At 39.8% G+C, this 13,225-nt stretch overlaps 1 protein-coding gene across 1 annotated transcript in view; it reads left to right on the top strand.

Annotated features, from left to right (window-relative positions):
- insra (insulin receptor a) overlaps window positions 1-13,225 on the top strand; it is a 166,127-nt gene that overhangs the window by 139,938 nt on the left and 12,964 nt on the right. Inside the window, exons 11-18 of the mRNA XM_057858219.1 lie at window positions 3,947-4,227; window positions 4,324-4,463; window positions 6,871-7,030; window positions 7,095-7,191; window positions 7,264-7,331; window positions 7,400-7,629; window positions 10,645-10,755; window positions 10,829-10,988. Coding sequence (XP_057714202.1) covers window positions 3,947-4,227; window positions 4,324-4,463; window positions 6,871-7,030; window positions 7,095-7,191; window positions 7,264-7,331; window positions 7,400-7,629; window positions 10,645-10,755; window positions 10,829-10,988 — 1,247 coding nt within the window. The remainder of the gene's footprint in view (window positions 1-3,946; window positions 4,228-4,323; window positions 4,464-6,870; window positions 7,031-7,094; window positions 7,192-7,263; window positions 7,332-7,399; window positions 7,630-10,644; window positions 10,756-10,828; window positions 10,989-13,225) is intronic.

Genomic DNA, 13,225 nt, shown 5'->3' with positions numbered 1-13,225 from the left:
ACATTATTCAAAACAATTCTTAAAAAAAATTCAAGCATTATTATTAGAGGTGTGCAAAATTTCCGATTCTTAGATTATTCGCGATTCGGCCGTGGAAGATTCGAGAACAATTCACAAACATCCAAATTCCGATTATTGAAATATGCGAAGTAAAGTGGAAGTACACTACACTCAGCGCGCCGCGCGGTCTTCGGGACGGAGCGAGAGTAGCTAAACATCATGCTTCCCATTACCCGGCCCCTCGGGTAATGCCAATGCTCAACTCACGGCTCTAGCTCAACTCATGCAACGAGATAAAAAAAAACACAACTACATACCTGACTGCTGCCGAAAAGCTGCTGCGAAGTACATCCATATGTTACGGTGGATATCATTTATATAGGACTAGATGCATATAGATTTGGTAGTGTTAGCAGAACATCTACAAAAAGCTAGATGCGGGCGTTATCAACGGCCGCCATCTTAAAGCAGTACACTTCCCTGCAAGGCTGTTGTAGCGAACCTTCCAAGCGAACCTAATTAACTTTTTATCTAAAATCCTCCTAAATCGGTAAAATATTGACTTGAATCTATCTTTAAAATAGTTTTAAAACTTTCACATGTCGAAAGTAGACAAAAGGGAAATTATGGAATAACGGGAGCAATTTTAACAAATTTAACAGTTGATTCACAACATTAAATTAATTGAATGTAGTTTAAAGCTGCTGATACAGAATAGGGACTGGAGTTTTTTTATTTAATGTTATTTTTGTATATTTGTTTACTGCTATATGTTAACTTGATACTGAAATAGTAGTGTGGTTTAGCCTGAGAATATTTTTGAACAATTTTGGAACTAATGTACAAAACATTAAAAAAAAAAAAAAAAAAAAAAAAAAAGGAGGGGGTGCATCAATAATCGTTTTATAATCGAATCGGAGCCTCTGAATCGTAATCGAATCATTAGGTGCCCAAAGATTCCCAGCTCTAATTATTATTATAGTATACTACTATATTTAATAATAGCATAATAATTATTAATTGCCAATCATATTTGTCATAAAGAGTGTCATTTGAAAGCTATTCTTAGTGTAGAATCTGTATTCTTTAGTGTTTATTCAACATATTATAATATTAATTCTGAAGTATGTGGGATTAACTCCAGAAATCGTTATTTATATGACGAACATGACGTGCTTTTATTTTGAAATGTTCACCGGAGGTACGTTCGCTAAACCATTAACCCAGGGGTCCTCAACCTATTCCACAAAGGCCCACTGTAGGTGCAGGATTTCATTCCGACCAAACACCATGACAACACTTTTTCCCCAACCTGGTGTTTTACAAGTGCAATCAGTTGATTGAAGTCAGGTGTGGCTTGTTTTAGCAGAAGCCTCATTGGTTCAACTGTCTCTGCTGGATCGGCTGGAACAAAAACCAGGACCCACAGTGGGCCTTGAGGACTGGGTTGGAGACCTCTGCATTAACCGAAAGCTTTACACTCCTTAGAAAAACATTCTTCGTCATTGCTTGTGGTGTCACGAATAGATTTAATTTTTAGCAAATGCTGTTAACCAGCTGTTGAGTGTTATTGAATGACTGATTGGAACTGTACTGCATTGTTTCGCCACAGGGTGTGCTGTCGTGTATTTTATGTTCGGTGTGAAAAAGAAGAAGAAGAAAGTTAAAAGAGGCATTAGCGGCCTCCGACCTGTTCTCAACTTCTCCATCACTGCACTTAGACATGTGCCGGTTACCGGTTTCACGGTTTACCGTGGTGTGAAAACGTCGCGGTTTCAAAACCACTAAAATTTTCCGTCATACCTTAGTACGGTATTCGCTATTTTTCATGTGCTAAAATGCAGCCGAAGTGGCTTGGTGCGGCAGCGCTCACCCTTCCCGTTTGTTGCCGTGAGTGTCAGTGACGCTATACTGCTAAACAGCCAGCAAACCCAAAAACAAACCCTCGAAACCAGTACTTCTCTTTCATCATCACCCACTGTATTAAGCTAAAAGGCAAACGGCACGAAAAAAGCGCATTCACGGCGGCCGAGGTAGAACCGTAGGTGAGGGCAGTCGTCGTGACGATCCCAAGCCGAAAATGGCACTTCTCGGGCGGCGACGTGAGAACCGGACAAGACAGTGGGTCGCTGCGTGAGTGAGTCCGGTCGGAAAACGGCTTTCGAAAACGGCGGTGGCACACTGCTCTTCATATCTGTTGTCTGTGTGTGCTGAGTGCTCTTCCTTAGTTCAAAAATACTGCGCGCACTCTGAAAATGAGAGCGCCACTGCCACCTACTGAGTGGATGTGCAAGTACACTTTATTCCAGTACGGCAAAAAAAAAACACATAAAACATGTTCCCCGAGGTCACATGCGCCTCCCCTGGCATTGCTCTGCGCCCCCCCAGGGGGGCGCGCCCCACTATTTGAGAAGTACTGGCCTAGGCTAAGCTGGGAGAGCAGCTTTGTAGAGGTTTTATGTCTCACAGACGCTGAGTGAGAAACAAGCTTGAATCAAGGGGGAAAGAAAAAGGACCGCGTCAAAGATCGCTAATTGTGAAAGGAGGTCTCACTCCTCACTTTTTTTTGTTTTTTTTTTTTTTTTGTTTTTGTTTTTGGTGAAACCTTTCCTCAACAATATTTACATTTTAACTAATTTATAAAACTAACTTATACATTTTTAACTAACTTATTAACTTATGAATTCTTTGTTCTTTTTAACACAAAGGCATGGCATCATGTAGACTAGAGTTGACACAGTGGCTGAAAATGGCGAAACTTCACTTGTGCTTCCCCCCCTCAAAAAAAGTCATACAGTATATTTTTAATTTCATTTAGAAGTGTTTTTACTTTTTTACAGCAATTATTTTGTTCTTACTCTAATATTGAGCAACTTGAGCTGTGGCTGTGGGTATAGTCTAGGTTCTATTTATTTTAATTTTATATAAAATATTTGTTATTTTTTGTTCATTTATTTATTTTCACATTATATTCATGTTCCAATTTGCAAATATGTTTTGGAAAAAATCCTGTTCAATGGGGAAAAAAAAAAATTTCTTTTTTTTTTTTTTTTTTTCTTTTCTTTTTTTTTTAAACCCATACATCTCAAAATTTTGGAGCTATAATTGCAATACCGTGATACCGTGAAACCGCGGTATTTTTGCTCACGGTTATCGTACCGTCAAAATCTCATACCGGCACATGCCTAACTGCACTTTGGCTCTCATGGAGAGCACGTTCGCTTATGTGTTCGAAATAAACGATAGCCGACGTGCAAAGTAGCAAGTGAGCTGTAAAAATAGCGAGCTTAACGGGGTGATAAACGCAGGAGAGCTAAGTGAAGCTAACGAACAGCTAAGTGATGCTAAACGGAGCTAAGCGAAGCTAAACGGCGCTAAATGAAGCTAAGCGACTGATACTCAGTCCGTCGTCGTGGAACAGTCCATTGTAGTGCGTGTGTGTGTGTGTGGGGGGGGGGGGGGGTTAATATAAATGCAGCATTCAAATGGCTTTCTTTTTTGTTTTTTTATTTGTTTGTTTGGTATGCTGACATAATTACACATGACGAATAGTTGGGGGTGCTGCTGGCTCCAGTGGCCCAGGCCCTTGCTCGTTGGGGCAAGGGCAGCTGGTTGGGGGCCTAGGGCGAACGCCTACTACGCCTGAGTAGAGGATCCGCCTACACTGGTGGGGGAGGGTTGAGCCTTGCAGCTGCAAGTGAGGGATTTCTCCATGCATTTTTGGGACATAAAAAATTGCTATTACTTTAGCACACTCATTCAGGTTTTCAGGGAGAGTCGGACTGGGGCTGTACAGTCCCGGGTTGGCTCCCCCTTGATTTTAATTTATCTTACATTTATTTATCTTACTTAAATTCATAGCAGAAGAATGAAAGAGCCATATGATTGGATGTCTATCATCATCAACGAAGTTAAAAGTTGCTTTTTTTTCATAATGAATTGACAGACGTTCGAGAAATCGGCGCTCAGCCATGGGTGTGGCCAACAAAACACGCCCGCACCCCACCACTGCCTCCGGTGGGGCGTTAACCACCGCCTTCCCTGAGGAGGAGGAGACGTTCGAGAGCACCAAGACGGTGGTCACCATTCTGGCCAAGGAGTCCACCGTCATCTCCAATCTACGCCACTTCACCAGCTACCAAATCGAAATCCACGCTTGCAACCACCCGACCGATGCGGCCCGCTGCAGCATGGCCGCCTACGTCAGTGCCCGCACTATGCCTGAAGGTAAAAGCGCTGGTTCTCCATACTTAACGATCAATGGCAGCACTAACTAATAGCTAACAATTATCCTGCATGTGACACTTGCGCGTTCCCACGCAGACAAAGCCGACGACATCACAGGCCCCATCTCATGTCAGGTGTCCGATATGATGGCGCACATCTCCTGGCAGGAGCCGTCCGCCCCCAACGGCATGATTATCCTCTACGAGGTCAACTATAAACGCATCGGTGACAGCGAGGTGAGCACACCTGCTAGCCCAAACAGTTGTGTTAACACTCTATAAGGCACTCATTGAACTCATTGTTTGCCATTGACGGCGCTAGACCCCCAATCCACTTTGACTGGGAGGGCTTGCAGCATTGAAAGAAGAGCCAGTCCTCTCTTTAAATGAATTGCTGTCAATGACAGGCAATGAGTTAAATACATCCTTGGTCTAAATTTTGAGACACTTTCTCATCCGACTGAATGATACAGAGCCCCAAAAGGGACATGAACAGAAATAAAATAAATTCAAACCATATGGTGTGCACCAGATTGTCTTTAGTGCGCACCAGAAACAATCTGGTAAACATTAGCATTTTGTAGCATTTAAGCTTGCGGACGAAGTTAGCCAATTGTTCTTTTGTTGGCTTTAGACCTTCATTTATTTATTGATTGATTTTTATATATTGTTTGAGGCTAAGCTCAGGCCCTAGTTGACTCCTATTCTAGAAGTCGATTAATCGTTGAACCATTAGTTCGAATAATCGAGTAATCGGATAAGGAACATGAAAAATTAGATTACCTGAGCTGAGCCTCAAACGGTATAAAAAATAAATAAGTGAGGATCTATGTAAAACAAAAGAATAATTGGCTAACTGGCTACCAAATGGTTCAGACACGTATTCCCACAAAAATTGGCTAAATATACTTATAAACTAAATTACGAATGCATTAAAAAAAAAAAAACATTAGCTCAAACAAAAACTTAGCTTAAGTTGGTCTTAACAGGGAGCACCTGCATTCAGCTATGTGAAATGAGGCAGACTAGAAGGCAGCGTATCCACCCAAATCAACAAAATTAAATGCAAACACTTTCAAAATAAATCATTACGACGCCACTATAATTAAACGAAAACTCGAAGCAGCAAAATTCGAATCTTTTTTTCTAATCGAATACTCGAGTCAGTCGATTAATCGTTGCAGCACGAGTAGGCCTGCAGCTATCAACTATTTTAGTAGCTGATTAATCGATGAACTACTTAGTTCGAATAATCGGATAAGGAACATAATGAGCCTCAAACGGTATGAAAAAAATAAATAAATGAGGATATATGTACAACAAAAGAACCATTGGCTAACTTACATAGCAAAAGTCCGCTAGTTTAAATGCTATAAAATGCCAACGTTTTTTTTTACAATGCTCTTAACAAATAGTTAAAACAAATATTCCCACAAAAATTGGCTAAATATACGAATGCATTAAAAAAAAAAAAACTGCTAAAAAAAAAACTTATCTTATGTTGGTCTTAATAGGGAACAGCTGGATTCAGCCATGTGAAATGAGGCAGACTAGAGGGCAGTGTATCTACCCAAATCAATCAAACTAAAGGCAAACACTTTCAAAACAAACCATTACAATGCCACTTTAATTAAACTAGTGCTGCAACGATTAATCGATTAACTCGCATATTCGATTAGAAAAAAATATTCGAATTCAATTTTGTTGCTTCGAGTATTCGTTTACGTAATTAAAGTGTCGTTGTAATGGTTTATTTCGAAAGTGTTTGCATTTAGTTTTATTGATTAGGGTTGATACACTGCCCTTTGGTCTACCTCTTTTCACATGGCTGAATCCAATTGCTCCCTGTTAAGACCAACGTAAGGTAAGTTTTTGTTTGAGCTAATGTTTTTTTTTTAATGCATTCATAATTTAGTTTATAGGTATATTTAGCCATTTTTTGTGGGAATATGTGTCTGAACTATTTGTTAAGAGCATTGTAAAAAAAAAAAAAAAAAACTAGCATTTTATTGCATTTAAGCTAGCAGACTTTTTCTATGCAAGTTAGCCAATTGTTCTTTTGTTGTACACAGATCCTCATTTTTTTAAAAAAATTATACCGTTTGAGGCTCAGCTAAGGTATTTTAATTTTTCATGTTTCTTGTCTGACGACTCGATTATTCGATTTAACTAGTCCATCGATTAATCGACTACTAAAATAGTCGATAGCTGTAGCCCTAAATTAAACGAATGCTCGAGGCAGGAAAATGTAATTCAAATATTATTTTCTAATCGAATACTCAAGGTAATCGATTAATCGTTGCAGCACTATTTGTCAGGGTTAAAGATGAATAGCTGGATAGCTAGCTATATATATATTAGGGTGACCATATTTTGATTTCCAAAGAAAGAGGACACTCGGCCCGGCCTCGAGATACTTAAATTTGACTCGAAGTTCACTAAAAGATCTGAAGGTCAAACGACATCCAATCATGTGGCACATTTCATCCCTCTGCTGTCCATTTCAATTAGTTTTTCACAAGTCGATGTCCAATCCGTTTGAATTGGAAGGCCAGTTTTCTCCTAGTTCAAATGGATTGGACGCCTATCACAGTCAATGGCAAAATCGGGATTCAACCAATGAGCTGTTGCTATCGCGCCGCAGGAGCTGCACCACTGCGTGTCGAGGAACATGTACAAAACCTCACGTGGCTGCAAACTGCGGGTGATGCATTCCGGGAACTACACGGTCCGGATCCGAGCCACATCTCTTGCCGGGAACGGATCGTGGACCGAGCCTACGTACTTTTACGTGGAAGACGCCAGTAAGCCATCGCTTTCGGCTGCTTATTGAAATCAGTGTCTCACGTCAGATTTGTATTTTTCCAGGAGATCCTCTCAACATCGCCAAGATCGTGATCGGGCCGGTCATATGTGTCCTGCTACTGTTTGTCGCTTTAGCTGGATTTGCCATGTTCAAGAAGAAGTAGGTTTCCTCCGCCTCTCACTCAAACGGCTGTCCTTGTTCTCTGAAGACTGACGATTGCTTTTCTTCTAGCCAAACGCAAGGTCCGAGCGGTCCCATATACGCCTCGTCCAACCCTGAGTACCTCAGCGCTAATGACAGTAAGCAGCTTCAGCTTCATTGACAGCTATTGCGTCGACACCGTTTACTGAGTCCAATTGCGATGCAGTGTACGAGGAGGACGAGTGGGAGGTGGCCCGCGATAAGATCAAAATCCTGCGGGAGTTGGGCCAGGGCTCCTTCGGCATGGTGTACGAGGGAATCGCCAAGGACATCGTCAAGGGCGAGAGCGAGACGCGCGTGGCCGTCAAGACGGTCAACGAGTCGGCCAGCCTGCGAGAGAGGATCGAGTTCCTCAACGAAGCCTCGGTCATGAAGGCCTTCAGCTGCCATCACGTGGTAAGTGACAATCGCACTCAAGTATCATGTTTTTTGGACTATAAGTCGCACCTAGCGCTGCAGCTATCGAATATTTTAGTAATCAAGTATTCTTCTGAAAATTCCATCGAGTAATCTGATAAAGCATTTTTTTTAGGTACAGAACAGTTTTGTTTTCGTCAATGACTGCTATAACGAAAATATTTCGTCGACAATTTTTTCACGACGATTAGGAGATGATAACGAGCTAAAAATGTTTATTGGGAGACTAAAACATAACGACACGAATGCCAGTTTTCATCTGACGAGACGAAAATGCGCCATAGTTTTTGTCACATGTTCACAATGTGTGCCTGGTTGTGTCACTCATGTGACGTGCTGCGCACCCCCAAGAAGAGAGAATATGCAATGTTGCTTTAGCCTTTAAAGGTCTGTGCTGAGTGGTCATCACACACTAAATGTAACTCGTAGCTTTAGCATAGCATTTGCGTAAGCATAAGGCTATTGCTAAGTTAACTGCGAGCGTCCTCTTAAACTCTCAGACAACTTTTTTTACATACAGTTCGTGGCGTCCAGGTGGGTATAATTATTTTTTTCCATTTTATAGACAAAAACATTTTTACTAAACGTCGACTAAAACTAGACGAAGACAAACACATTTTGAGAGAACTAAAATATGACTACTAAAAAGTATTGTCGTCCAAGACTTAAGATAAGACGAAAATTAAAATGGCTGCCACAAACAACACGTACAGAACAAAATAATAATATATATAAATGAGAAAACAAGATATTTCACCTAACATTGAACCATTTTTAGACAATGTCTTTATTTTAGATGTACGGTACTAGTAGAGTGTTGAAAACAGCCAACAATTGAATCTCAAATGTAACTAGGAAAAAAAAAATCACTACTTTTACTAAAAAAACTGAAGATCTTATGAAAAAAAAAATCTTATTTCTTATTTAAAATGTCATTACGCTTGATAATATGCATCACATAAAAGTTAGGTGTTTTTCTAATGTGTTTCAATTGAATTTCCATTTGTGTCGAGCAATTTTTAAGTTATAGTTAAATTTTAAGTCTAAATGGTAAGTCCTGATAGGATTTTGAGTTTTTGCAGTGTTCAAAATAAATGTATGATACCTGCTGTATTGAAGCACATTAGGCACTAGTGCTACTTGTTTTATCCATCAATGACTACCGAGCTAAAATTAACAGTGAGCTTTAGTATGTTTTTATTTTACACCCTCATCACTCTGCAGCGGTGTGTTTTTACAGATTAAATAAAGCCTGTATGAAAGACACATTAGCCACGCATCGTCAGTAGTCATATTTAATAGAAACCAAGCCCTCCAGAATGCTAACGTGACGTTAGCAAGGTACAGTAAAGTTAATCGTATTTATTAGCGCTACGTTAACTTAATTCTACATTGTCCAGAATCTCGCTCCATCATCCAACATCATGTTTAGAGCAAAATTAAACGGATCCTCGAGCCACAGAAAATGACTCGATCAATTGTTAAAATCAAGTTACTCTAATTATTCGAGTAATCATGTCAACTCTACACCTTAGTTTAAGTCGCACCAGCCAAAAAACGCTCAATGACAAGGAAAAAAACACCGTAGTATAGACTAATCCATGCAAAATGACTGGAAGTGCCCCATCCGCCATTGCTGGGGTGTGCCGCACGCAGCACACATAGCCAGCAGATGCTAGAGTTGCCAACCGTCCATTGAAAACGGGATAGTTCTGTATTTAGAAGCAAAAGTATGTGTCCCATATCAAATCAAGCATACAAGGGACTTTATTTGTCCTGTATTGTCATGAAAATCGAAAATAGTATGTTATTTGTAGAACGAACGAATACTGGTATGGTGCTTTTCAAAAATACAAAAGGGAACGCCTCTCCTGGTCTGAGTGAAGCTTGAGTAAAAAGCATGTTCAAAATGATTATTATTTGTTTTTTCTGTGTACTTTATTTTCACTTTTTTTTTTTCTGTCAATTTCCTTTGCATTTTCACATTATATTTGGAGTGATCATTTGGGAAACTGTTATTGCTGACGAGACTTTGAATGCACCTCAGTTTATGTTTGCACATTTAAAGAAATATTTTGCCAATAATGATTGTTTTTTGATGTGCTTATACCACTCAAATATGCACCTAATTCAGGTTTGAGTAAAATTATTATATTACAGTTACTGTATTTATTTTAATTTAAAAAAAAATCACTTTTCACATGCAAAAAAAAAAATCAAAAGGTGACTTATCAGGACGGCCGACTCGACCATTGAGGTGTCCCTTATTTTTATTTTCAGGGAGTTAGCAACCCTTGCAGCAGCTAACGTTACTGTTTACATTGACTGACTCTGGGCTGCTACTGAGGTGTGTTAATGGCGGCCACCACTAGAGAGCGACGTCCTTAAATCTACTCAGATTAGTCTATAAATCGCATTTCGGGGGGAAATTGAAAAATCCAACACCAAGAACAGACACATCATCTTTCTTGTAAGTCAATTTAAAATTAAAATTAAATAGAGAACAACATGCTGAAGCAGTGTAGCAAGCAGTTCCTGAAGGAAGAAGGAATTGATAACATTGCCTGGCCTCGACGTTCGCCTGACCTAAACCCAATGGAGCACGTCTGGGACATTATGTTTAGGTCCATCTAGCACCGCCAGGTTGCTCCTCAGACTGTCCAGGAGCTCAGTGATGCCCTGGTCCAGATCTGAGGAGATCCCACCCCAGGGCACCATGAATGTTCATTTGCTGCCCCCCTTCCAGTTCAAACTGATTGGACATCTACTAGCGATAAACTAATTTCAATTCACATTAGAAGGATGAAAATAACTTGTTTTTCTGTTTACTAGTTGTTTTGTAGAATATCCTAGAATGATTTGCTGATCCATGTATCGATAATTGTTGTATCGCCATACAATGAGTTTGTTATCAGATCATATCACAAATCGGAACGTATCATGAGGTACCCTGAGGTTCCCACCCTTACTCAGCAATCTTCCCTTCATTGTTAGGTGCGTCTGCTGGGAGTGGTGTCTAAAGGACAGCCCACCCTGGTGGTGATGGAACTGATGACCCACGGGGACCTGAAGAGCTACCTGCGTTCCCTGCGCCCTGAGGCCGAGGTAACTGCTCGTGATGTTCGCTCAAAGTCGCTACTCAAGTTACGGTTAGTTGACTAAACTGCGCGTTTGTCAGAACAACCCGGGCCGTCCGCCACCAACACTCAAGGAGATGATCCAGATGGCGGCCGAGATCGCCGACGGCATGGCGTACCTCAATGCCAAGAAGTTTGTGCACCGTGACCTTGCCGCCAGGAACTGCATGGTGGCTGAAGATTTTACAGTCAAAATAGGAGGTACGTTTTACTTCTCGAAAGGAAGCAAATATTACCGTATTAGCCCGAATATAAGACGGTGTTTTTTTGCATTGAAATAAGACTGAAAAAGTGGGGGTCGTCTTATATTCGCGGTCGAGACATTATACCCATTCACGACACTAGATTGCGCCAGATATCATTGAAGCGAATGCTGAACTTGAGGAGTAATGTTCTGTCATGACAGATCTTAGCTACTCTCAGGTTTAACCAGTTTGCATTATTTTATTGCAGTTTTTCCTTATTCAGATTTGTTTCAAGACTACAGTTAGTTAGACCTCACTTTGATGGTTGATGCAGTTATTGCAATTTTGTTGTCTTACCTCAATAGATGGGTTTATTTACATTTCAAAAACTAGAAGCCATTCATTTACAAATGTGATTGCAGTACTTATCTGACGGTACAAATTTATTCTTCTATTTATCATCCATATTTCATCCTTTTATCAGTTTTTAATTGTATTGGTTTTGTTAAATACCGTATTGGCCCGAATATTAGACGGCCCTGATTATAAAACGACCCCCTCTTTTTCAAGAGCCAAGTCTGAAAAAAGACCTTTTGAACACCAAATGAATTTTTATACAGAAAATAATTACAGTACATCCGAAACAAATGATTATAACAATATATTTGAGAGAGAAAAAGCAACTTATTTTGCCTCATTCAAATCTCAATATCTGAACATTTAAATGTGCAAACTAAAGTGCAACCACATTCGTAAATGAATGGCTTCTGGTTTTTGAAATGTGAATAAACCAATCTATTGTGAAAAAACAACAAAATTGCAATAACTGCATTAACCATCAAAGTGAAGTCTAATTGTAGCTGTAGTCTTGAAAAAAATCTGAATAAGGAAAGACATCGCAATAAAATAATGCAAACTGGTTAAACTTGAGAGAAGCTGAGATCTGTCATGACAGAACATCGCTTCAGTGATATCTGGCGCCATCTAGCGTCGTGAATGGGTATAACGCCTAGACCGCAGTTATAGGCGACCCCCTCTTTTTCAGTCTTATTTCAATGCAAAAAACACTGTCTTATATCCGGGCCAGTACAGTATTTTTGTATTTTTTGAGGGGTCTGAATTTTTTGTATGTATTATGTATGGGTGAGACAAAATATCGAAATAGTGATGTATCGTGATACTTTGTATCCCAAAAGGTTATCGATATGCTCCTGCCAAGAAACGAGATATCGCTGTCAATGTCTAAAAAAAAAAAAAAAAAAATATTAAGGAACAAACAAGTTGCTTCCAAAATCTTCTACCATAACTGTGTCTGTTAACTCTAAGGCTGCATTAACGATGCTCGACACCCGATCCATTTAGACTGGGAACGTTCGTTCATTCGAAACCAGACCATTCACAGTCATTTTGTCCGATTTTCAGGGCATTTACAAGTCACTTGCTGTTCATTTTAGGGCATTTACAGGTCATTTTCTGTTGAGTTTGAGTCACTACTTATTCATTTGGGTGATTCCCAGGTCACTTCCTGTTCTGTAACTAGAAATAAACAGGAAGTGACCCATAAAATACCTCATGTTAGGGCATTTACAGGTCATTTTCTGTTGAGTTTGAGTCACTACCTATTCATTTGGGTGATTCCCAGGGCACTTCCTGTTCTGTAACTAGAAATAAACAGGAAGTGACCCATAAAATACCTCAAAATCAACATGAAAGTAACTGAAAATCAACAGGTAAATGACCTTAAATGGCCCCAAACTACTTTAATTAATCATTGCCTGGCATTGGCTGCCACTGACGGCCATAGACGTCCAATCCGTTTGAAGTGGGAGGGATGGCAGCGAATGAACGAATGTTCGCTCCCAGTTCAAACGGATTAGATGTCTACTAGTGATAAACTCATTCCAATTCACAGCAGAAGCTTATTTTTCTGTTTGTTAGTTGTTTGTAAAATATCCTAGAATAATTTCCTGACCAATGTATCGCCATATCTTCAGATCATCGTTATCGTGAGCGTTGTATCGCAAATCGTATCGTGAGGTACCAAGAGGTTCCCACTCCTAGTATTATGTATCACTTACATGTATTTTTGTATGTGTGGTGAGGTCATTTGTATTTTTCATGCTTTTTCCTGTATATTGCCCAATGTTTACACAGTATTTTTTGTATAATATTCATTTTTCCGAATATGTCTCTTTTTCATTGTTTTGAATATTTTCATGGGTTTCGGTTTCGATGATCGTTTCAGCTCTCTGT

The sequence above is a fragment of the Corythoichthys intestinalis genome, chromosome 14 (genome assembly GCF_030265065.1).
Source record: "Corythoichthys intestinalis isolate RoL2023-P3 chromosome 14, ASM3026506v1, whole genome shotgun sequence".
Taxonomy (NCBI): domain Eukaryota; kingdom Metazoa; phylum Chordata; class Actinopteri; order Syngnathiformes; family Syngnathidae; genus Corythoichthys; species Corythoichthys intestinalis.
Note: the sequence above shows the minus strand (reverse complement) of the source record. Positions and strands in the feature narration are given on the sequence as shown.